Source organism: Pleurodeles waltl, chromosome 5 (assembly GCF_031143425.1).
Source record: "Pleurodeles waltl isolate 20211129_DDA chromosome 5, aPleWal1.hap1.20221129, whole genome shotgun sequence".
Lineage (NCBI taxonomy): Eukaryota > Metazoa > Chordata > Amphibia > Caudata > Salamandridae > Pleurodeles > Pleurodeles waltl.
Genome location: NC_090444.1, coordinates 933,603,618 through 933,630,512, shown reverse-complemented (window position 1 = coordinate 933,630,512; position 26,895 = coordinate 933,603,618). Strand labels below are relative to the sequence as shown.

Sequence of the window (26,895 nt, the reverse complement as noted above, 5' to 3'; positions counted from 1 at the left end):
ACGAAAGGGCGTTTTACGGAATGTGCTGTAATTCCCTCTGCTCTGCGGGGAGTAGAGTGCGCCCATGGCTTTGGCAGTGTCCGTATCTTTTTTGAGTTTCTCAATAGCTGTGTCCACTTCTGGACCGAACAGTTCTTTTTCATTAAAAGGTATATTGAGAACTGCTTGTTGAATCTCTGGTTTAAATCCAGACGTTCGGAGCCATGCATGCCTTCTGATAGTTACAGATGTATTAATTGTCCGTGCAGCTGTATCTGCAGCGTCCATGGAGGAACGTATCTGGTTGTTGGAGATGGTCTGTCCCTCCTCAACCACTTGTTTTGCCCTATTTTGGAAGTCTTTGGGCAGATGTTCAATGAGATGTTGCATCTCGTCCCAGTGGGCTCTGTCATAGCGCGCAAGTAGTGCCTGGGAGTTCGCGATGCGCCACTGGTTTGCAGCTTGTGCTGCGACTCTCTTACCAGCTGCATCGAACTTGCGGCTTTCTTTATCTGGGGGTGGTGCATCTCCAGATGTGTGAGAGTTGGCTCTTTTCCTAGCTGCTCCTACAACAACAGAGTCTGGTGGCAGCTGTGTTGTTTTGAAAACCGGGTCCGTAGGAGGCGGCTTATACTTTTTTTCCACCCTTGGTGTGATTGCCCTACTTTTGACCGGGTCCTTAAATATGTCCTTTGCGTGCCGGAGCATACCAGGGAGCATAGGCAGGCTTTGGTAGGAGCTGTGGGTGGAGGAGAGTGTGTTGAACAAGAAATCATCCTCGACCTGTTCTGAGTGGAGGCTTACGTTGTGAAATTGTGCTGCTCTAGCTACCACCTGAGAGTACGCGGTGCTGTCTTCTGGTGGAGATGGTTTTGTAGGGTATGCCTCCGGGCTGTTATCTGACACTGGGGCGTCGTATAGGTCCCATGCGTCCTGATCTTGGTCACCCTGGCTCATGGTGGTGTGAGCTGGGGAGTGTGATGGCGTTTGTGCTGGTGAAACGTTAATCACGGGCGGAGGAGAGGGTGGTGGTGTAACCCTTTTCACCACTTTTGGTTGTGGTGCTTGTTCCGTCTGGAACTCCAACCTTCTCTTTCTCCTAATGGGGGGAAGGGTGCTTATTTTTCCTGTCCCCTGCTGAATGAAGATACGCTTTTGCGTATGGTCCACATCAGTTGCTTGTAGCTCTTCCTCAAACCTATGCTTTTGCATTTGGGAGGTTAGCGAGTGCTCTTCTGTATAAGAGCCTGAAGCTGGGTCGCTTGCAGTTTGTTTCGGCATCAAAACTTTGTCTGCGTGTTTTTTCGGCTCCGAGGTGACTTTTTTCTTTTTCGGGGCCGAAACCTCTCGGCGTCGATCTGTTTCGGTGCCGCTGTCTCGGCGTCGAGCCGTGTCCACACCGGCATCTCGGTGTCGAGGCTTGTCTCCAGCACTTTCTCGGTCCCGAGAAGGCTGCGTGCCGGTGTCTCGACCGGAGTCGGACGATCTCGGCACTGTTTGGGCCTTTTTCGGTGCCGACGGTCGGTCACCGAATTTATGGGTCGAGCCATGGCCTGGTGGCAGTGGCGTCCCCTGGGCCTTGTAAATGTTTCTTTGTGTGGTTTTCGACGTCTTACTCACGGTTTGTGTATCGTCGAATCCTTCGGAGTCTGAGTCTTGGATCGAGAAGGTACCTTCCTCTTCTTGTTCCTCGAACTCCCGTTGGGCTGTCGGTGCGGACGCCATTTGAAGTCTTCTGGCTCGACGGTCTCGGAGTGTTTTTCGGGACCGGAACGCACGACAGGCCTCGCAGGTGTCTTCGCTGTGCTCAGGTGACAGGCACAGGTTGCAGACCAAGTGTTGGTCTGTGTAGGGGTATTTATTGTGGCATTTGGGGCAGAAACGGAACGGGGTCCGTTCCATCGGCGTTCCTCAGCACGCGGTCGGGCCGACCAGGCCCCGACGGAGGATCGAAAAACTACCCCGAAGGGCACCGGAGCTCTTCGATCTTCGATGCAGTGTTGAATCTAAGTACGCCGATCCCGAACGCAACAATTCCGACGAAAATCTTCCGAAATTAACTATTTTTTCCGTTCCGAAACTCGGAGCGACAGGAACACGTCCGAACCCGATGGCGGAAAAAAAACAATCGAAGATGGAGTCGACGCCCATGCGCAATGGAGACAAAAGGAGGAGTCACTCGGTCCCGTGACTCGAAAGACTTCTTCGAAGAAAAACAACTTGTAACACTCCGGCCCAACACCAGATGGCGAGCTATTGCAGAACATGCGTATCTACAGCGACAGATGCCATCGAACTATAGCTTATTGAAAACTATCTGCTGAGGTCACAATGTTCAAGTTTATTAGGAGAACATTCACTGTATATTATATTGCATTTCTTATAGCGAGGAGCTGGTGGCATGATAAAGAGAAGACTCAATCACAGATAATGAATCACATCAAAGAGGCACGAGTTTATTATCATATCACTCGATACCACTAAGAAGGCAGCAACACCTATCATTAATTACCTTAAAGTAATTCACTTAAAATGTGCTTAGTAAATGTGGTCTTTCTGGTCTACATAACTCTAGCAGCTTACATAGAACACTCTTATCAAATAGGGTAAAATAAGCCTTTCACACGCCACTAAACATCGAGTGTGTCTGATAAAAAGGCATTAAAAGAAGCTGATCACAAAGACGTGAATTTAGAACAAGCTGTACAGATCCATAAGGCTCGCAGGTTACAAGGTGCTATCTGGGAGGGTAGTGGGTATGCGTAACTGCAGTGGCGATCACTGTGCAATCTGCAGCTTACAGCTACCAATACTAGCAAGAATGAATGATTGGTTAATTAACCCTTCAGCATATATCTCCGTGTAGCATTCTCAAATGAGTACAATATTCCTAAGGGGGTGAACATGCCTAATGCAGACACCTGTTTGTAATGTTTTTTTTTACCGAATTTTGCAGTAATCAACTACAGCATAGCAACAAGACTATGCATTCAGGACTCATATACATAGGCCCTCATTACAACCCTGGCGGTCGGTGTTAAAGAGGCAGTAATACCGCCAACAGGCCGGCGGTGACAAAAATGGAATCATGATCACGGATGAAACCGCCAACACAGACAGCCACTCTAACACTCCGACCGCCACGGCGGTAGGAACAAACACTGCAACGGTAACTGCCAACAGCCAGGCAGAAGACAATGTACCACCCAGTCCATTACAACCCGCCCATCTGCCAGCTTTTCCAGGGTGGTACCAACGCCATCAAACGCACTGCGGAAACAGTACTTTGAAGGGAAACCACTCACCTCTCGACACTCAAGGAAGAACCAGGACGCCATGGAGCCCGAGCTCCAGGTCTTCCCCTTGCTGGTGTATCTGCTCACATACCAGGAGCACCGACGCTGGCGACGACGACCACGGTGAGTACTGCACCTAGCACACAAGGGAGGGGGGGGAGGAAAAAGAGTGACACCCCCACAACACGAAACACCCCCACCCCTAACCACACCCCCAACACCATACACACAAACACATGCAACAACATTACATATACACCCCATAACCCTCAGGAATAACAGAAGGACAAAACAAATTGAGTCAAATGAGTGCAATATTAGAAATACTTAGAACTACGTTCATAAATAAACAGTATGTACAATATATACAATATATACAAAATGAGGGACAATGTCCACACAAAAATATTCCATGGCCCACTGGGCCATAACACAAAGGCCAAGCCCACACTTGACTCCTGCCTCAAAACAGAGAGAACACTGCAGGGGCATCAGGTCGAAAACACACAGGCTCCTCAGGGAGATGGGGAAGGGGGGGTGGGACACCTCAGCCGGAAGATGGTAAAACGCCACTGCTCCTGGGGGGGCTCCATGTCCACTGCTTGGTCCTGGGGAGTGCAAAGCCACAGTCTCTCTAGTGGGTGGTTTGCCCACTGCTTGGTCTTGGGGAGTGCAAGGCCATAGTCTCTCTAGTGGGTGGTTTGCCCACTGCTTGGTCTTGGGGAGTGCAAGGCCACAGTCTCAAGTGGGTGGCTTCTTCACTGGTTCTGGAGGGGGCATTGTGACCAGTGTGCTTCATCCTGCCAAGGATAGGGTGAGTGGATGCCTTCTTCCACTGGTTCTGGAGGGGGCTTTGTGCCCAGTGTGCTTCATCCTGCCTAGGATAGGGTGAGTGGATGCCTTCTTCCACTGGTTCTGGCGGGGGCTTTGTGCCCAGTGTGCTTCATCCTGCCAAGGATAGGATGAGTGGATGCCTTCCTTCCACTGGTTCTGGAGGGGGCATTATGCCCAGTGTGCTTCATCCTGCCAAGGATAGGGTGAGTAGATGCCTTCTTCCACTGGTTCTGGAGGGGGCTGTGTGCTGGAGTCTTTGACGTGGCCTTGCTGGGTGGTTGTGGCTCCTTCTCCTTGCTGGATGCTGTCCCCTTCTTGACCTTGCCAGGTGGCGGAACATTCTTGGCTTTGGCAGGGGTTGGTGGTACACTGGTTGGGCTGACGGGTGCCCCCTTAGAGCCTCTGACAGCTGCAGAAACCACAGCGGACGTGGACTTGGTGGCTAAGGTGCTTGGCTGGGTTCTGGCAACCCTGGATCAAGGTGAAGTATGGGGGATGTGGGGAGGGGTAGGGAAGAGGTCAATGTTGGCCAGGAAAAGCTTATTTGGGACATTGGGGTGGGAAGAGGGTGAAGGTTTGGGAGTGGAGGTAGAGGGAGTGGTTGTAGGAGATGTCAGTCTGCTGTGTTTGGGTGCAGGTGCATGAGCTGGATGCTGTTGTGAGGTGGATGGCTGTTGGGTGGGTGTGTGCTTGCGTTTTTGTACTTTGGGAGGAGGGGTCACAGACACAGTGGGAGAGGACACAGAGGACGTGTGCATGGATGTGGTGGTGGTGACTTCCAGTGAGGGGCGTGTGGTGGTGGGTGTCTTGGTGATGGATGTAGTCCATGCAGGTGTGAGTGGAGACGCTACTGAGAGGGGGGTGGACGAGGAGGAGGAGCGGGACACAGTGGAGGCAGTGGATGTGGGTGTGTCTGAATGGGGATGGTGCATGTGTGAGTGCCTGTGAGATGAAGTGTGGTGCTTGTGTTTGCCTGAGCCACTTCTGTGTGTTGATTTGGGTGAATGCTGGTCTGAAGGTGTGCTTGGGATAGGCTGGGGTTGAGGGGATTGAGGCTGGGTAGAGGAAGTTGGATGGGGGAGGCTGGAGATAGGGGCAATGGCTGCCATCAGTGCGGAGGCCAGAGCCTGAAATGCTCTCTGTTGGGCCGCCGCGCCAGAGTGAATGCCCTCCAGGTATGCATTTGTTTGTTGCAAATGCCTTGCTACACCCTGGATGGCATTTAGTATGGTTGACTGCCCAACAGTGAGGGATCTCAGGAGGTCAATAGCCTCCTCACCGAGGGCAGCAGAGCTGACTGAGGCAGGGCCTGAGGTGCCTGGGGCGAAGCAGATGCCCACCCTCCTGGGTGAGCAGGCACGAGAAACACGCTGAGTGGCTGCTGGGAGGGCGGTGCTGGCACGGGGTGGCGGTTGTACCTGTTGTTGGAGTGGGCACAGAGGTGTCCGCCACCACCAGGGAGCTTCCATCGGAGGAGGAGTCACTGTCTGTAGTGTCCCCTCCGGTCTCTGATGTGGTGCTCTCCTCGCCCTCCATCCCACTGGTGCCCTCACTGTCGGTGGATTCGGCCTCCAGGCCCATGTGGGATGCAGCTCCCTCCTTCACCGGTGCCTCTGCTCCTACGCCAGATGATGCTACTGCACACAAGGACAGGGTGACAAAACAAGAAGGGGGAGAGAAAGGATACACTAGGTCAATGCCAGCAACAACACTACAGTTGGCGTACAAAACACACAGGAAGCAGCCCTATGCAGTAGGCCATGCACTACCAGTTACAAAGCTAGTCACCAGCCCATGGGGTACATAGCATAACAGCATCAGCTGCACACCTGAAACAAACAGGACCCTGCCCAGTAGTAGATGGCCACTAACACTATTGGCGTTGGAGTGCTTCAGAGCCTGCCCAACAAGGGACCTACCCTGCCAAGTTCACCCTGACCTAGGGGCACCCACAGCCCACATCCCTCACCCAGGTAAAACCTTAACATGCGCAAAGTCATGATTCTGAATCAGCAGTCACCCTCTTGTGGCTGCTGTGATGCCTTCAAGCACCCATCCAAATCCGGATAGGCCACCGCCAGGATGCAGAACATCAGGGGGGTCAGGGTACGACGGGCACCCCTTCCTGGTTGGGAGGCCAGACCCAGCTGGCCTCTAATGTCTTCCTTGCCCAGCGGTGCAGGTCCTCCCACTGTTTGCGGCAGTGGGTGCTCCGCCTGTCAAAGACCCCCAGGGTCCGCACCTCCTGGGCGATGGCACGCCAAATACCCTTTTTCTGATGGGCGCTGACCTGCAGGAACATGACAGCAGAAAAGGGATTAGTCATACCGTCTGGCCCACCAAATCCCTCCCATCCCCTTACGCACATATATTGACCACCATACATGCAGCACTCTGCCCAGGACTCCTCAGCCCCCCCCCCCCCCCCCCAACATGGGGCTTACACACACAGCACTCCATACATTTATGGCCCACGCATCATGCACACAGTGTACTCACCTGTTTGTCTGGAGAACCATAGAGTAAAGTGTACTGGGTAGGACCCCATCCACCAGTCTCTCTAACTCCTCCGAAGTGAAGGCAGAGGCCCTTTCCCCAGACACTTGAGCCATTGTCGCTTCCAGACACAGGTCACAGCAGCACTTACAGTGTAGGTCCTCAAGTGTTAAAAGTCAGGTAGCAAGTGAGTGAACAGATAGAAAATGGCGGTTACGTCCGCTATGGTGTGTACCGTCACTGCCAGCGTACAATGCCATTGGCTCCTGGAACCCTTAGGGCCAAATGTTAACCAATGCGAAGTTGCGTGGCGGTCGTGAACCGCCGACCGCTACGGCACACAATGCCAGCGGAATTACCTCATTTCCACTAGTCTCTCCTCAGAGGTCAGGCAGCCACCATTTCAGGGGGGCACAGGCCATGGCACCTAACTCTGTCACAGCAGACATTGGCACATCAACTGATTTTCTAATTCACGTACTGTTTCTGTAAAAGAAGAAATGCATCATTATTTCAACAGATGTATGAATATGACCCTCTGCTCACCGTTTTTCTCCCTAGACTTCAACCGCTGAGGATGAATATGAGATGGAGACATCCTCCCGTGTACAGACCCTGGTGGACCTGGCTACAATGGAGGACAGACATATTATCCTAACATACAGACTTGATAGGGCCACAATCCAAGAACTGTGTACCCAATTGGAGCCAGACCTGATTTCAGCTATCGGCCAGCCCACAGGTATCCCCCCTCTTGTGCAGGCCCTGTCAGTGCTCCATTTCCTGGCAAGTGGTTCATTCCAAGCGACAGTGGCCATGGCATCAGGCATGTCACAGCCTATGTTCTCAAACCTGTTGACCAGAGTTTTGTCTGCCCTGCTGAAACACATACGCAGCTACATCGTATTCCCCAGGTGGAGGATTTGGCCACAGTGAAAGCTAACTTCTATGCCCTGGGACATATCCCCAACATCATTGGTGCCATTGATGGTACACATGTAGCATTTGTCCCCCTCCCCCCCGAGGAATGAACAAGTGTTCAGGAACAGAAAAAGCTATCACTCTCTAAATGTGCAGATGGTGTGCTCGGCGGCCCAGAATATCTCCCATGTGAATGCCAAGTCTCCTGTCTCTGTGCATGATGCCTTCATCTTGAGGAATAGCAGTATTCCATATGTGATGTCTCAACTCCAGATGCACCGGGTGTGGCTAATAGGTGAGCCCATGGTCCCCACCCAGTTGATGTAGGTATATGGGTGTGGGGTTGTCCCTAAGGGTGAGTGTCTGTCTAACAAGTATCCCTCGAATATTTGCAGGTGACTCTGGTTACCCCAACCTCTCATGGCTACTGACCTCAGTGAGGAATACCAGGACAAGGGCAGAGGAATGTTACAATGAGGCACATCGGCGAACAAGGAGGACAAATGAAATAACCTTTGGCTTCCTGAAGGCCAGGTTCCGGTGCCTCCGTCTGAGAGGTGGATCCCTGTACTACTCACCCAAGAAGGTGTGCCAGATCATCGTTGCATGTTGCACAACCTGGCCTTGAGACGCCAGGTGCCTTTTCTGCAGGAAGATGAGGCTGGGGGAGGTCTTGTGGCAGTGGTGGAGCCTGTGGACAGTGAGGAAGAGGAGGCGGAGGAAGATGTGGACAACAGAGGTTCACTCATTCAACAGTTCTTCCAGTGACACACAGGTGAGACACTAACTTCACTTTCCATTGCAGTTTTGTGTTGGACATTGTACATGGCAGCCTGATTTTCCATATTGTATGGCCACTTACTGTACCCTTTGGCATCTCTATTTTCAGATCTCTGTGCCCTGCTCTGGCTCCTGGTGTGTTCCCTGCTGCCCACTACAGGTCATACCTATGTATACATGACTGTACAGTTGAATTGCAATGTTTACAGCTTGTTAAAGGAATACATATTTGAATCAATTGACAGACTCCATACTTGTATTAGTTCCAAGGGTGTTTATTTATGTGCTAATAAGTGGAGGGGGTATTGCAATGGGCTGGGTTGATGATGGAGGAAAGTCCAGGGTAGAGTCCAGTCTATTGGTATCATAGGTGCATTGTTCAATGGGTCATAGGAAGGGGAGCATTAGCAGTTCAAGGTGGACAGGCTAACAGAGTGGGACAGAAGGGTAACAATCAGGAGAGTCTTATTTCCTGGCGGGGGTCTTGGCAATGTTCTCTGGCTTCTGCCTGGATCGCAGGGACCTTTGGTGTGGTGGTTTTCCTTCTGCAGGGGGTGGGGTGCTGGTGCCCTGTTGTTCCTGTGGCGGGGCCTCCTGTCCACTAGCGCCGGCGGAGGTGGAAGGCTGTTCTTCAGTTTGGCTAGTGTCAGGGGCCCGTTGGTGTGCCATAGCCTCTCTCATGGTGTTGACCATGTCTGCCAGCACCCCTGCAGTGGTGACCAGGGTGGTGTGGATGTGTTTGAGGTCCTCCCTGATCCCCAGGTACTGTCCCTCCTGCAGCCGCTAGGTCTCCTGCAACTTGTACATTATCTGGCCCATGGCCTCCTAGGAATGGTGGTATGCTCCCAGGATCCCTGCAAGTGCCTCGTGAAGAGTGGGTTCCCTGGGCCTGTCCTCCCCCTGTCGCACAGAAGTCCTCCCAGCTTCCCTGTTGTCCTGTGCCTCTGTCCCCTGAACCGTGTGCCCACTGCCACTCACTCCAGGTCTCTGATTGTCTTGGGTTTGTGGGGTTGCCTGGGGTCCCTGTAGTGGTGGACACACTGCTGATTGACGTGTCCTGGGGACAGAGGGATGGGCCCGGTGCTGTGCTGTTGTTTCTTGAGGGGGAGGCTCTGTGGAGAGTTGGGACTGTGGCAGGGTAACAGACTGTCCAGAGGTCCCTGATGGGCGAGGTTGGTCATCATGATCCAGGCGTGCAGAGCTGCTGTCATCACTGTGGGCCTCTTCCAGGGGGGGGGGGGGACTGGATGTTGGTGGCACCTCCTCTCCAGTGACGTTGAGTGGGGGTCCTGTGGGGATGTAAATGCAGTGTTGTTGCTACTGAATGTATGTCGGAACAACGCATGCCTGAACAACGAGGTCGGAACAACGACTGCGTTGTTACCACTAATGCCTTTACCACGAATGCCTTAACAACGATTTTTCGTTATGAAGGCATTCCTGGTAAAGGCATTAGTGCTAGGCATGCATGGTCCCAGCATACGTCCCACCTGGCCCCCCACCCCTAAAAATTACCGTGACCCCCCCCACCCACTCCACTAAAACCACACCAACCCCCCACCCTTGCCCATAAAACTACCCCAACCCCCACCTCGTCCCTAAAATTACCGCGACTCCCACCCTGCCCCTAAAACAACCCCAACCCCCACCCCATCCCTGAAACCTAAAGTACCCCAACCCCCACCCCTTAAACCACCCCGCCCCTAAAACTACCCTGAGCCCCCCACCCCGCCCCTAAAACCTAAACCCCTCAACTCCCCCACCCTGCCCCTAAAATTACCCGACCCCCCAACCCACCCCTGAAACCTAAAACCACCCCAACAACCCCAACCCCCATCCCTAAAACCTAAACTACCCCAACCCCTACCCCTAAAACCACCCCAACCCCCACCCCTAAAATTACCGCAACCCCTCACCCCACCCCCTAAAAACCTAAAACCCCCACCCCACCCCTAAAAACCTAAACCACCACTCTGTTGCATGCAGGGCTTGGTATTGGGATGGGTGGGTTGTGATGGTGGGGTATATGTGAGGTGGTGGAGTGATGGGGTGAGGGTAGGGGTGGGAGTTTGTGATGGCATGCAGGTAGGGTGGGGGGGGGGGGTAAAGTAGTAAAAATTTGACTTACCAGAGTCCAGTCCTCCTGCGAGGCCCTCAGGATGCATGATCGCCAAGACTTGCTCCTCTCAGGTTGTTAGTTGTGGGGGAGGAGGTGGGGATCCACCGCCAGTCCTCTGTACGGCTACCTGGTGTCTTGCACCCACGGAACGCACCTTCCCCCGTAGGTCATTCCACCTCTTCCTGATGTCATCCCTTGTTCTGGGGTGCTGTCCCACGGTGTTGACCCTGTCCACGACTCTACGCCATAGCTCCATCTTCCTTGCAATGGACGTCTGCTGCACCTGTGATCTGAATAGCTGTGGCTCTACCCGGATGATTTCCTCCACCATGACCCTTAGCTCCTCCTCTGAAAACCTGGGGTGTTTTTGTGGTGCCATGGGTGTAGTGAGAGTGGCATGTGTGAGGGTGTGTGGGGTGATGTGTTGGGGTGTGTGCTGTGAGGTGTGTGGGTGGCGTATGGGTGATGGTGTTATGTGTCTCAGATTGAGTGGGTGCTCCTGGCTTGTCGCTCTGTCAGTTGGCAATATTTTTTTCCATTGTTAGGGATTGTGGGTAGTGTGGGTGTGTTTTATATTGGATTGGGTGTGTGGGTGTGGTTTGTGTATGTGTGTCAGTTGTGTGTCGTTTGAATTGTCCAATGTGGTGTAGTGTGTGTGTGTGTGTATTTTGAGCGCGGCGGTGTATACCGCCAATGGTTTACTGCAGTTGAAAGACCGCCGTGGTGATTCGTGGGTCCTGATGCTGTGGGCCTATTTCTGTTGGCTTAACGGTGTGGGTTTTGGTACCGCCAGTTTATCACTGACCTTTGGGCTGGCAGACTTGTGTGGGTGTCTGTACAGTGGCGGATTTCTCTGTGTGGGTCATAATACCCGTAACGGTATACCGCCGCAGTCACGGTATCCTGGCGGCCGTCAGCACGGCGGTCGGCAGCATTTACCACCAGGGTTGTAATGAGGGCCATAGAGTTGGTCGACAGACACATCCCAAATCACTGGAATTCACCGGGTAGGTATGAGGAGCAGGGAGCACCCTTTTGTAATTTGAAGATCACACTTTACTATCACAGAAAATCTGCACACATTGTTAATGTACCTCTCTTTTACTTTTCAGGTGACACATTACAGCTCTGTGCGATATCTTTGGGTTCTGGAGCAGGATGGGTGTATTGTTTTTTTTTTTTTTTGGAGGGGTAAGAGTAAGTTTGCAAAGGGGTAGTGCACACGTTGTTCAAATGTGCCTTTCACAAAATGGGCACAACTTCCAAGCCAAGTAACACAGCTTAGTGGGTATACCTGTATTGACAAGTTAGCCTTAGAGTGGAACAGTGAAAACATTATTTGATTATCAGGATCTTACGTACAAGAAATGCTTAAGGCATTGACAGAAAAGTTACTTGACTTCAATACCCATCTTTCTGATGGATACTCTATCTGCAGATTCCTCATCAGTTAAATATCGCCAGGCACCATTCTGAATCCGGACATTTTACCACAGCTTTCCCTCATTGGTAGGAAGTGCTGGTTACACCTTGGCACTGGAAGCAACCCTACAGTGATGTTATTTGAACCACAATGCATCCACCTGGACTCACAGACGTCAGCTGACCATCCTTTATATTTCTGTCCCATTAGAGGAAGATATGAGAATAATACAGATTTTGTAAGGCAGTGCAGTGCAACAATCTCCAGAATGAGGAGGATGGTGGGAAACCTACAGGTAGATACAGTATCCATCGGAAAGATCATTACTGAAAGTAAGTAACCTTTTTCCTCTGATGAATAACTACCTGCAGTATCTGGACATGCTGAGCAGATCCCAAAGCAGTACGACTCCCAGGTGGTGGGTCTGAAGGAATGGTGAGATGGTTACATTGTGGAGCATCGGCATGAAAAATAGCCATCCTTACTTACCTCTAAATCCAAACACTAACTCTTGCTAAGGTGTAGAAGGACACCTATGTCGCTAAATGACAGATACCCCCCACGGAAACATCCTTAGCCAGTGCTGAGATAGAGCGCTTCACAATGGTGGATTAGGTCCAGATTCCCTTAAGCGGTTCCTTTTTGGCAAAAGCATAGCACATCGTCAACATAGTATTATCAGTTGGGATAACGTCCTATTCTGCATGTATACCCCACAAACAGCTGTTCATCAGACCCGATATCCTTGGTGCAGTTCATGTAAAAAGTAATCTTTCCTTTTTGGTAGGATGAGGGAAAGGTAAAAAGAGTAATGGATTGACTGAGATGGAATGGGGTCAGCACCACAGGAAGGAAAGACACTTTAGTTCTGAGGACTAATTTGTCTGGGAAGAATTAGGCTTCAAACATGTCAACAATGGTCTGTGCCCTTTTTAAAAACAATTCGAGCAACTGGAGATGCTCCCCATCGAAGGGCATGTTGAGCAGATGCTACTGTACTTCAGGGCTAAAGCCCGAGGACATGCAGCCAGGTGTAGCAGCAAATCAGGACATGTGTAGTAATGCCACATCCTGCAGTGTCGGCTGCGTCAAGGGCACACCTAACAGAGGTGTTACATTTTATTTTATTGTCTGCAACAAGGTCTTGGTCTCTTTTTTTATACTGCTCTAGGAGTTGCTGAAGAAGCTTCTCTATCTCATCCCTTCTCTAGGAGTTACTAGAGGAGCTCCTCTGTCTCATCACAGAGTGCCCTGGTCATACCTTGAGAGAATGCCGACAGAACTGACGATACACCAATGTGTTGCTGACTGAGTAGTGACGTGTCTATTTTCTGCAACTATCTTTTTGCTCTCTTTATCAGATGGTGGTATCACCGATGCCTTGGGCATTGGCAGCTTTACAAGCTGTGTATACTACCACAGAATGTGGAGGAAGTGGTCTCCTAATGTATGGAGGGTCAGAAGATGAGACTCTGAACTCTTTGCCCACTCTTGGGTTGATTACCCAGGACTTAACAGACCCTTTGAAGCCCTTAGGGGTGTTTTTTAACATCCCTTTTAGCATTGCGAAGAACTGCATGGAGCACTGGGAAAATAGTCATCCTCTTGTGTTTTTTTTTCATTTCTATTTTGAGATAAATGGCTACCCTTTGCAGAACCTTATCTTAGGAGGTGGTGTCATTCTGTGGGGATGGCCTGGCCAGATACGGGTTGTCCTGTGGTTGTGGTCAACTGGTACAGCATAAGGATTTTGAAGTGAGCCTGCACAGAAATCACGTACAAAGACCACTTAGGATCTGGCAACAATTATAGTTACAAGATGTGCAGTATATAAGGCCTGGTGGTCTTCATTTCTTAGATACTCTGAATTCTATCCTTGAGACAGTAATAGCACACTTGTATTCATTAACACATTTGTTTAAATTACCTCTGTTTTTCTTCTTCATCCGGATGTTAGTTTGTCTGTAAGTTGTAGAAATATCATGATAAACTACAATAAAAGAAAGAAAATATATAAGAATAGTTTTGATATTCTCAAAGTAACTCACTCAGCCGATTCTGCATAACTAAGATGTGTCATAATTCGTAAAATACAAGCAAAATCTATGTAGTTTGTTTCTCGACTGAAATGAAGAGCAGCACTTCAGTCACATGTGTAAGAACAAGCATTGGCAAGGCCAATACATTTCGAATATTGCCTTTGACAATGCTTTTTAGAAAAGCTGAACACCACTGGAAAAAAGCAACATGCTTACTGGTGATGCTGAGAAGCATCGGCAAAAAAATGGGTGATTATGTTATATGTTGCGTCACTCAGGAGGCATAGACATGGATGACGACGTATGTATCATGCATATGTGCTACTGATTGACATGGATGCAATTTTGTTATTTTTTTTCAACTTTTTGATACAAGATGTTGGATGCCACTTAATGCTGTAAATGAAAAACAAAGTTTAACTCATGTGAAAGAGCTGTTTTAAAAGTGCAGTCGCCCAACAGCAAATGGCAGAGCGTGGGCCCTCCAAAAAAGGGTTTATTTTTGTTTTTGTTTTTTAAATGACTGCAAGTGCTGTGGGGATAACACAGGACCTGGTGGAAGGGAAGCCATGGAGAGTGGGCTTGGAAGGAGAATAATACAAAGCTAAGGAAAAGGAGGAAGCAAATGACAGGCTGGGAACAAGGAAACAACACGGCACACATGGGGGTGGGTATGGGACAGAGCACATAAGGGAGCGAGCTAGTGGAGTAGGAGGAGCAACAGAGTACTTGGGGAGGGGAAGCGAAGATTTAAAAAGGTGGGGGTGGGCAGCACATGAACGAGAAATCCTGAAAGCATATGTACTCATGCATTGCTTTAAGAAAACATCCATGTCCAATGACTGGTCTCTCAAAGCTATACTCAACTCTAAGCTGACAGTGGTCCCAGAGGAATCCCAAGTGGCTACTTCCTATTTTTAACCATCTATAGGATCCCCCTTACATTTATAACAACTTACACATCTCTGTGATAATTGCTTTCATTAGGTTAAGAATGGATTATCACAACTCTGTATCTCTGGTGTTACATGACAAACATCTACAACATATTTCCTCCCCTTGTTGTTTTAAATGACTATTAGTTATACTGTGCTTTTTTCAGCTAATTAATAACATAGAACTATTAGCTTTCAGTATTGCCATGGTCTAAGCACACTCAGAAAATGTCTGTCAACATTTTATCTGAGCAAGGAATGGACACTTCTTCAACTCTACTGTTCCTCTGAGAAGGTACATAAGATGAAACATTTCACTGTTACAGACTGTTCGGTCCTAACTCTATGAAGAAGGACCGTATTTGGGTAATGTGGCACAGCATTGGTTTCCCCGTCTGAGCCAGAGTGGTGAGTGGCAAAATTAGTTGGTAATACTTTAGAGATGAGGTAATCATGGTCTAACGTTGGCAACCCAGAGACGAAGGTTTGAAGAGACAGAAAATAATTGACATCCATTCAAGTGAAAAGAGAGACCAGCCAGGCGAAACCTCTGACCAGGAAATTAAAGGAGGGATCATTATTTTCAGTACCTGGGGGCATGCCATAACACCAACACACTAAGATCCCTTGAAAACACAGTCCTGAAACAGAAGCCTGATGGCAGAGACACAAAGGAAGGGTGGGAAGCTGTTTCAGTGCTGTGAGATATAAATGAAGAAAGGGGCAGAGACTCCAATTTCTTTTGGAATAAATTCCCCAAGTATTTTCTATTTCAATGTGTAAGCACACTGCTAATGAGCAAGATCCACTATTTTATCTTAAATCCTCAGCAGCCATGCAAATATTTGATACCACACATTTAAAAGTTAAATTCAGGAACCCTAATTGAGAAAATCTATTGCTTTTTTTGAGTTGATGCCTACCAGACAGCAAAGCTGTATGGTTTGCAAAGACTTCTTGGTGGTTATTTGAAAAACTTCCCTGTGAATACATTCTACCCGTTGCTTACCACTGGCTTTGTGATTTGTAACTCACAGTTGCTTGCTTTCTATTTTCAGGCTTTATTTGTTTTAGGCTGTCCAGTATGTCTTTGTCCCGTGTAGAATAGCCCATTTGCGTCCTTCTTGTACTCTGCCAAGACTGTTCGCTTTCTGTAAACAAGCCTTTAACTGTTGTTCTTATCTTGTCACGTGTGCTGACATTTTAAATGCCCAACACTAATGTCATTAGGCACGATTTATGCTCTGTAAAAGTGCCTTAAACAAATAAAACAGATTGTGAATTTCTGCTTGCATTTTAACCTTTGATCTCAGAGACACCCATTGTTGGATTTCGGAATGAAATTAGAAATTCTGTAACGAATCCCAGCTTAATCAAACGACTCCCAGCGTGAGCGAACTGTGATCCACCTAGACAAATACTTATTTTACAGAACCACCTCTTTGATCAGTATCACATTGAATGCACCTTCAAATACCTGTGTTCAGAATGTCCGCAGTTCAAAAATCCTTCATGTTTGAATTAATAGCCTAAAATGTTGCTCCAGCGTTTAGTAGAATTTAGGCCATATATGGGTACATACAACTAACTTGTCTCTTAATTCACTAATGGCATTAACATCAGGATGGCGCCAGGAACGTATTTCAGTAAATGTTTTAAAACTCTTATTTTTAATACTTCTAAAGGATTTACTCAGGGGAAAGCTTCAGAGTTTAACAGAAACGCACTTTTGTGAATTATGACCACACTATCATATTCTATGTAGATGTTGGTTCCATATGTTACATTTCATTTTTTTATGGCTTGGCTCTTGCACATGCTCTATGATTCGGAGGCCACCCTTTGCACGCCTCTAGCTCCGTTCTCCCAGTACATTTTTGGCATGCTCTCCTCTATTGCACAGCACACATCCTGAGCTTAAATATTTCCAGGTGATCACATATGCACTCGTGAGGTTATTAATCACACTAGAACAAGTGTGGCCTTGTTCTAGTATCGGTTTTCAGAAGCGAGGGACTTCACATTCCTGCTGTAAGTAGTGTCTGTTTCCTAATAAAACATCTGTTTATTTACACAAACTTACCTGTGATTCTTCATGAATAAATACCTATTTCCTGTAGGGAGTGTTGCCTTTTTTCTCATGTAAAAACAAATCTTATTCCCCTTGATGGTGCACCTGTGTTTTGTTATATTGGTATTTGTTCTTCCATCGTGAATTTTGTCTGAGAGCGCTCATAAGTTTCCTGCTCTGCACAGGCCTGTGTTTTCCCATGTACATGCATGTGTTCTCTCCTCAGAGTTACTTGTAGTGGTTATCAGACAAACCTCATCCATTAGTCAGTTGTTGCGTCATTCAAATATTTCTTGTGCCCACTCCAGCATGCATAATGGGGCAATGGGTCATCCCACTTCAGTCACTGACTGACTTCACTGTAATGCTGCCTTTCACAGTGACCACATTTACAAAGGAATTCCCTTCAATGCTAAGAACTACGTTAAATCTATTTTTGTGCCAGAAAAAAAATGCATTGTCATTTTTTTTTAAGACTGATGAGGGCTCGCCACCTTCCCTGACAAAGTTTTGTAATAATGCATGTCTGAACAAAACAAATTGTCAATTCCAAAAGTCTGGCGTGCGACACCAGACTCATTGGCTTTGTCAATGATTTTTTCTAAATGTGAGTGCACATCCCCGAGTCTTCTAAAGTTCATGGTATGTTCGTCCATATTTACTCAGAGTTCCCTGGAATCCTTGCCACATAGTCATGCAGCAGTTTCATGTCCCCTCCTCGAGGAAGGCTGGATACGGTAACTTGCTATGTTGCGCATACCGGATTGCAACAAATTCATGGGTATACACAATTCAATCATTTCAAATTACATTCTGTCATCCATTCAGTCTTTCATCCATTCAGTCTTTCATCCCTCCATCGTTAAGTCTTTCACCATTCCATTCTTTCATTGGTCAGTACATTCATCGTCATATACGGATGCATCCTTCCGTACATTCATCAATCTATACATTGATTATTTGATTTGCCCTTCCACCAATAATTCCATCCACCAGTTGATCATTTTATCCATCCGTCCTCGTTGATTTCCACACTGTCACTGGAGTCTCGAAATTAGTTCTTCTCAGATCCTGCCTCTCCAAGGACTGGCTGAATGAGGTAAAGCAGTTTAGCCAAGTCCAGAGAGAACGAGAGGCGGACGAAAGGCTCCTTTCACAGCCATTGCTGGTTGTGTTTAATGGTTACCTACAGTGGCACTGCAAGTGGATGTTAATTATTGAACATTCACAGCAACAGCTGTGAAACAAACTTATTGGAGCTGTGGACGATTTCAACACCCTAAGTCTCTGAGAGGTATTTGTTTTTTATTTAGGCCATTCCGGCCTCAAAGATAATAACCTTAAAGCCAGCCACAGCGGGCTATGTGGGTAACTGTTCTTTCCTTTATTATAGGTCCTTGCCTCCGGCTTGGGGCTATAACTCTGGAGTGGGCCTTTCATGGGCATTATAGTCTGTTACAGTAAGGCTACAATGTTATATTATGGTATCCAATCTAATGGTTTGTACTATTAGTTCATATTTGTTTTAATTGCTTTTGAGATTGGATGGTATTGAAAACAGTTCTGTGTTTTTCCTGTATATATTATGTGGAAGATGTTTATGGTGACATCTCTTAATATTATTTCCTAACTCCTTATGCAAATGTAGTAAAACTTATTATTGCAGTGAATTCAGGTTCATTTCTCTCTCCACAGGCAGATTACTAGCAACGATTTGTGAAGTCTGAATAACGACCACTGTTGTAAAACTGACAAAATTTATAGTCGGGATTCCAGGTTCTTACGGATGGAGCCGTTACAGCTTATGACGATTTTTGAAAGACAAGTCTCCAACACCAGTGGCTATTGGAAGTCTCAGCTCTGGCAAAGCATAGCAGAAATAAGTAACCCAGTGGTGCCTGCTGTTAGAACTGTTCAGAAGGTAAAAAAAAAAAAGATGGTATAACCTAAAGCAAAAAGTGAGGGACAATTTTAAAAATAACAGTCAAGCCTGCAAGATGATAGGCAGCGGGTCCTCCACTCGTGCTCATCATGAGGGCATTGAAATATTTATGCATGCTGTGATTGCCGCCACATCCATTTTGGGCCTCGATGGGGAAGCAGGAACGGATGTTTTTCCTCGTTAGTAATATTTATGTATCTTTTGAAGTACTGAGTCGAAATGCCTGGACCAATAATGTGTGGCCTCAAGTTAGAAAGTCAATGTGTTGGTTTTTTTCTACTGAAACTTTCAGCCATGCTCCTTGTCACTTGTGTAACATATGTATTACAGAGAGTGGAATGATCAAGTGTGAGCATTTCCCAAATTAGTCTTTGATGACAAACATTGACATATGCATGTCAGAAGATTACCCATTAAATCAAACTTCCACAGGAGCAGATGCCTTTTACCCAACTCCCTCCAACAGATGCGTACTCAGACTGACTGATTATCTGAACCCTGCATCCACTATGGGGAAAGGGGAATGGCAATAGAAAAAGAGAGACCGCCTCCAGATCCAGTTCCAGCATGCGTTTCCCACTTGAAGAAAGGATATTCAGTCGGGTGATAAGAGCATAGATAAGTACATTCCTACTGCGCATTCAACTGTTCAGCCATTCACTTTTACCCCATTCTATTGTTCTCCCAAACTGGATCTTTTGAGAGAATAGCCTCTCTCTAACAGAACAATGTTAACTTAATAACTTCTTTTCTCCAGGAGTCAGAGGTTTCAAAGGTTCTCTGCATAACAGTTCAAAAGTTCACAAATATACAAACTACTAATGTATCTTACAGGAAACGAAAATTCCTTCTTAAGGTTCAGTTTTCTCAACCACAGTCTCTAGGAATTAGTCTGAGCACTGAGGTGTGTCTCTAAGACTGACAAGTCTGCAAAGCAAAGAGTTCTTGAATATATATGTACATATATATATATTGGCAAGTCTAGAAGTCATACAAAAGGATTCCTTACTGCAGTTGCTTGAAGGTCTGTTAAGCCAAAACAAATTCCCCTCAGAAAGCCGATAGCCAGTTGTTGGAAGAAGGAAAAAATTCAGCTTATTCTAAAGGGAAAAGGTAGCTGGTGTACACACCGTAACAAGAAAAATACTTAATTACTCAAAACTGGAAGAATTCTCTATGAAACGAAGCGCCTCAGGACACTGCTCATTCTCCTCAGGATGACAGTTGAAGTGCAGGGCTCCCAGAGAGAAACAGATGGAGGGAAGCTTCAGCACAAGACTAAGGTAGAAACACTGGAGCGCTGACCTCACAAGGATTTGCAGCCACCATCTTGAGTGGCAGTTAAACCTAAAGAAGCTAGTTCTAAGAACAGCCTCCCCAAGAGCCACTGGGAGTGAGGACACCGCTGTAACCAACGTGGGTACAAGGAAAAGGGGAATAATTTCTGCTGAGGGAAAAACTTAACAACGCTGGCAATAGTTTTCTTGACAGTACCCACCTCCAAAGAACTCCCTCCCACAGAAGGTTTGTTGGGGAAAGTGTTATGAAATTGCTTTACCAACCTTGGAGCATGCACATTTTGGAAGGCTTCCCAGGACCTTTCTTCTGGGCCAAAACCTTTCCAATCAATGAGGTAATATAATGTTCTTTTTTTAAACTTTGAGTCCAAAATTCTATTCACTTCATGTTGCAAATGTGAATCTACTTGGATAGGATCTGGAGGGGGTGGTTGTCTTTTGAGTAGCAAGACATGGAATACTGGATGAACCTTAATCTGAGGCGGCAAGGCGAGTTTGACTGTTACTGGATTTACCATTTTCTTTTTTTTTTTTTTTTTTTTTTTTTTAAAGAATCCTACATATCTAGGCTGGAATTTTTGTTCCCTCTTAAATGTAAATGTCGAGTGGATAGCCAGACCTTCTCACCCTCGCAATAACCAGGGTTGCCTCTTCTCTTTTTGTCAGCATGTTTCTTGTAAGAGATCTTCACCTTGGTCAAGTGTTCTCTAGCGGATTGGTAGGTCTTTTGAATATTCTTTCTGAATTCATTCGCAGCTAGGACCGAGCCTCCAGACCTTCCTAAGATAATGTTTGGGTGCCTACCAGAGTTCAAATAGAAAGGAGAATAACCAGTGGAGGCATGAAAAGCATTGTTGCACGCAAATTCTGCTGTCCAAATGAAATCTGGCCAATCATTATTTTGGTCCAGGAGATATAAGCGTAGGTAGTGTTCTATCTCCTGGTTAACTCTTTCTGTCTGTCCATCAATTTCCGGATGATAACTGGTAGAATAACGTTAGTCTATTCCAAGTTGTTTCATAAAGCCCCTCCAGAACTGGAAAACAAATTGGGGACCTCAATCTGAGATTACAACCACTGGAATGCCATGAACTCTCACTATGTGCTGTGAAAACAACTGTGCTGAGAGGCTCTAGGAACCTTCTTCAGAGGGATGAAACAACTCATTTTAGAAAAGGTGGCTACAAAAACTAGGATTGTGTCAAAACCTTGACTTGAATGTAAATCTACAATCAAATCCATAGTAATGGTGTGCCAGGGATATGGTGCAATGGGAAGAGGCTGAAGCTCCCCTTCAGGAGCTAATCGTGTTGTCTTTCCCCGAATGCATTCATCACAGGTTTGAACGTATTGTCTTATTTGAGGGATCATTGCAGGCCACCAGAAATACCTCTTAATTAATTTGGTAGTCTTCAAAATTCCTTTATGGCCAGCAAAAGGATCATCATGCCATGCTTGTAGCGCTAGTTTTTGCAACTCACGAGTTGGCAAATATAAAGCATTTTCAACAAAAGGAAGATCTTCTAAACCCCTTCTTCATTCTTTTTTGTTGGCCCAACCTGAAATTTCTTGGTCAGACATGGACTCTCAAACTTCTTTTTTATTTCGGAAAATTGTAAGGTACAAACAAACTTGTCTGCTGGAATAATTGGAATCTTTTGAGCTTCTCTGGCTCCAGGTATATTATTCATTCTTGATAACGCATCTGCCTTGCCATTGGCGGAACCAGGTCGATAGGTAATGGTAAAATTAAAATCTGCAAAGTACAAGGACCATCTCAATTGCCTTGGAGTTAATATCTTAGCAGACTTTAAAAACTGAAGATTTTTATGATCGGTGAACACAGTGACTACATGACGAGTCCCTAATAAATAATGCCGCCATTTCTGAAAGGCATCCTTCACTGCCAATAGCTCTTTGTCAGCAATTGGATAGTTTCTTTCAGGAGGAGTTAATTTCCTGGATCGAAATTCGACTGGGTGAAGCTGACCTGTTTCCTTGCGCCTCTGAGACAATACACCACTAATCGCTTCCACAAAAAGCGGCAGCTTCCACAAAAAATAAAAAAAAAAAAAATAAAAATACAATCGCTCCTCAGGGATAGGATGGAGAAGGATTGGGGCTGTCGTAAAGGCTCTTTTGAGGAACTCAAGATTCTTCAGCATCAGTTGACCATTGGAAGGGTACTCCTTTTCTCAAACGTTTTGTAATGGGGACCACCTTTTTAGAAAACTCTTTTATAGGTTGGCAGTAGAAATTGGCAAAGCCAATAAAACTTTGCACCTCCTTCACCGTTTTAGGAGAAGGGCAATCCAGGATTGTTTGAATTTTAGCAGGATCCATGGAAACTCCATTTTCCGATATCCAAGAATTCTACTTCCTTCGCCGGAAAGGCACACTTTCCCAACTTCACATATAGGTTATTTTCCAACAATTTCTTTAGAACTGTTCTCACGTGTTCTACATGGCTTCGCAAATTCTGGGTGAAGATTAAAATATCATCAATGTAGACTACTACAAATTGATCTAAAAACTCTTTCAGAACAGCATTCACAAAGTGCTGGAAAGCAGCTGGCGCGTTACATAGCCCATAAGGCATCACTTGGTACTCGTATATACCAAACCGGGTGCGGAAGGCCATTTTCCTTTCGTCTCCCTTAGCAACTCGAATTAAATGGTACGCTCCGGGACGATCTAGTTTGGTGTAGATGTTTGCATCTTTTACCTGATCTAGAAGTACTGAAATCAAGGGCAGGGGATATCGATTCTTCACCGTAACTTGATTTAACGCTCTAAAATCGATACAAGTTCTTAATTCTTCATTCTTCTTCTTTGAGACAAAATAAAAGGGGAAAGAGACTGGGGATTGAGAGGGACAAATAAAACCGTTTGCCAAATATTCTTTTAGGAACTTGTTCTCCTTTTCAGTAAGGGCATAGATTCTACTGCAAGGTAGATTCGCACCTGGCTCAAGTTCGATCCTGCGATCATAAGATCGGTGAGGGGGTAGCTTCTCTGAATCTGCTTGGTCAAACACTGTAGACAATTCTTTATATTCTGGAGGAATGACAACCTTTTCCAGAGCACAAACCACATTGGATTTAGTAGCTAAAACTTGAGCGGGAGATGGTACACTACTTATCTCTTGAGGACCAATACAATGCTTCTCACAGTAACTTGAATTTAATTGGACGGTCCTCTTTTCCCAATTAATTTCAGGGTTGTGTTCCGTAAGCCACGGTATGCCCAAGATCAACTGAAATTGAGCAGCATCTGTGAGATTGAAAGATTTATTTTCTGGGTGTCCTAAATGATCTTTCACAACTATAGGTTCAGTTTAATCTGAGATAGGACCTGAAGACAAGTTTGTTCCATCCACCGCACGAACAGACTCTGCTATTCTCTTTTTTACAAAATGTATTCCCATTTTTGTGGCATACTGGATGTCACAGAAATGTCTCGTAGCTCCTGAGTCAATCATCACTGAAACCTCCTACAGTTCCTTTTCTCTGAAGATGAAGTCAAAAGAGATGGCAAGATGTGGGGAAGCAGACTGTAAGGTGTTTGCCACTAATTGGGATTCAGGGGCTGGTTGGTTTTGTAAGTCAACCAGGGCTACTGTATTGGTAGAATGAGTTTTCTCTTTTCCTAAATTATCTTGTTTAGGGCTCTTTGGGCATTCTCTTACAAAATTCCCAGACAACTCACAATAGAGACATAGATTCTTAGATCTTCGCTTGCCCTTTACCTCTTGAGACAGAGGACCTCTAACATTGCCGATTTGCACTGGGTCTTCCAAAGAGTGTGTCTCAGCGGTCTTGATACTTTCCACTTAACTCCTATCGAAACATTGTGGGATAGGACAAAATTCTCTCTTGCGTTCAGCTTTTCTTTCAAACATACACAGATCAATCTGTAAAACTAGATCAATTAATTTTGACATATCAGTAGGTCGATCTGGAATTTGGGCTAATGCATCTTTTAGTTCTTCTTGTAAACCTCTGTAAAAAAACACAGCCCTTATGCTCTCTGGCCAACCTGTCTCCACAATTAATTTGTTGAATTGGGCCAGATAAGAGATCAAATCCCTAGTACCTTGTTTTAAGTCTAGTAATTCATTATCTGTGGCTTGGGAATTTGTTCTGCAGTCAAAGATTCGAAGGAATTTGGTTTTAAAGACTTCAAAATCATATAATATAGGGTCATTTCGTGACACCAAAGCCATGGACCGTGAAGCCGCGTCTCCACTCAAATAAGACAAAATGAACGCTGTTTTTGACTGATCCTCTGTAAAAAAAAAAAAAATAAGACAACAAAGGAAGTGTAGGGAGCACTGGGTTAAAAATATCTGTGCCTTGTAAGGATCTGCACTAAAACGTTCAGGTGGGTCCAGGGAAATGATAGGGGAGATGGAATGAATTACTTATGTGGATATTTCTGAGGTAGAGGTAGGCAAGGTTTTACCTGAAACTCCACTAGCTCCTGTGGTTTTCCCAGATGCGGACTTATTTAATTTGTTCATGAGCTGTTGGGTCTCAACATGGGATCTTCTTATTTCCTCTCTCAAGTTTTTGTATTAATCTAAGGTATGGGTTAACTGTTTTCGCACTTCGTCCATAAGTGGCGCCAAGGCATTAAAATGTAAACCTTCAGCCATTCTGCTTGGGAAGAAATAAGTATTTTTAGGCACTTCAATCTGTCAGAAGATAACCCATTAAATCAAACTTCCACAGGAGATGCCTTTTACCCAACTCCCTACAACAGATGCGTGCTCAGACTTTAACTGATTATCTAAGCCCTGCATCCGCGAGGAGGAAAGGGGAACAGAAAAAGAGAGACAGCCTCCAGATCCGGTTCCAGCCTGTGTTTCCCACTTGAAGATAGGATATTCAGTGTGTGTATCTGAAAACCTGCACCTTTCTTTTTATTGGAATTTCTTTAAAGGAAGGACCTGCAGTCAGGTGATAAAAACATAGATATGTACATTCCTACTGCGCATTCAACTGTTCAGCCATTCTCACTTACCCAATTCCATTGCTCTCCTAACCTGGATCTTTTGAGAGACTAGCCTCCCTCTAACAGAACAATGTTAACTTAATATCTTCTTTTCTCCAGGAGTCAGAGGTTTCCAAGGTTTTTTGGGGAATAGTTCAAAAGTTCACAAATATACAAACTACTAATGTATTTTACAGGAAACAAAAACTCCTTCTCAAGGTTCAGTTTTCTCAATCACAGTCTCTAGGAATTTGTCTGAGCACTGAGGTTTGTCTCTAAGACTGACTAGTCTGCAAAGCAGAGTTCTTGAATATATATGTACATATATATATATTGGCAAGTCTGGAAATCATACAAAAGTATTCCTTATTGCAGTTGCTTGAAGTTCTGTTAAGGCAAAACTAATTCTTCTCAGTAAGCCGATAGCCAGTTGTCAGAAGAAAGAAAAAATTCAACTTCTTCAAAAGGGAAACAGTAGCTGGTGTGCACACCGTAGCAAGAAAAAGAATGAATTACTCAAAACTGGAAGAATTCTCTTTGAAACGAAGCGCCTCAGGAACACTGCTCCTCGGGATGACAGTTGGAAGTGCAGGGCTCCCAGAGAGAAACAGCTGGAGGGAAGCTTCAGCACAAGACTAAGGTAAAAACACTAGAGCACCGACCTCACAAGGATTTGTGGCCACCATCGTGAGTGGCAGTTAAACCTGAAGAAGCTAGTTCTAATGCATGAGCCACCGGAGGGAGGACGCCGCTGCAACCAACATGGGTACAAGGAAACGTGGAATCGTTTTTGCTGAGGGAGGAACTTGAAAATGCTGGCAATAGTTTTCCTGACAATGCGTTTCCACGCTTCATAAAGGATTTACTTTGAATCTTTCTAAACATGTTTATTTTTTCTAAAAATGTTTTCTTTCTCTCTTCAACAGATAATGCAAATGTCAAATATTCTTTAAAAAAAGCAGAAAATACACAAATAGAACTAACAGCCAAGAGTATTTTCACTGCATCAAATATTTTTACTGACATGTTAACACCTGCATCTGGGTCTATGAATAGATTACAGGAAAAAGTGTGGAGAAATTGAGGAAAATCTTTAAATTGCTGAGAGATCTAATCCATTTGAAACCGTGTGCTTATGTCAAATGTTAATTCACACTACCAATCAGCATATGTTTGAGATAGCTCCATGTGCCTCTGATTGTGTGAAAACTCTTGAGACAATTGAAAGACAAAATGTTGATTTTAATCACCTCAAGGGCATTAGTCGCTCAACAATGACAGAAGAAGACCATAATGGAACAGTGGTCCCAACAACTGATAATGAACAGGGTACTGTTGTTATAGCTTTTGACCAGTCCCATAAGGAACATGAGTTTAATTGGGGGAATGAAGCAGAATCAGCTGTACAAATCAATATTAAAGGACATATTCAGTTAATGAATGAAACATCTAATCCACATTAATAATTATAGATTGACAACAAGAAACGGCTATTGCTAAGCCACAGGAAGGGTTGGGGAACTGATTCACACAAGTATCATAGGCTCTGGCTCAGCCCCATTGTCGTGGAAAAATATAATCTGATGTAACATCAAATATATTAGGACAAGCAGAAGTTAACAATCAGACTATCAATGACGGAGGAACCGTTTTAAGTCAAATAAAAAAAATCAAAGAACAGTCAAATAGGTTAAGATCACATTTAGAAAATGTAAAATACATGTAAAGTATGTATCTCTAAGAAAGTGAGTAGGATCTAGACATTTT

At 45.7% G+C, this 26,895-nt stretch overlaps 1 protein-coding gene across 1 annotated transcript in view; it reads right to left on the bottom strand.

Moving 5' to 3' along the window:
- The window catches only part of MRPS5 (mitochondrial ribosomal protein S5), a 495,636-nt gene that overhangs the window by 14,814 nt on the left and 453,927 nt on the right, over positions 1–26,895 (bottom strand). The window contains exon 9 of the mRNA XM_069235057.1: positions 13,776–13,838. Within this exon, the coding sequence (XP_069091158.1) occupies positions 13,776–13,838 (63 nt within the window). The remainder of the gene's footprint in view (positions 1–13,775; positions 13,839–26,895) is intronic.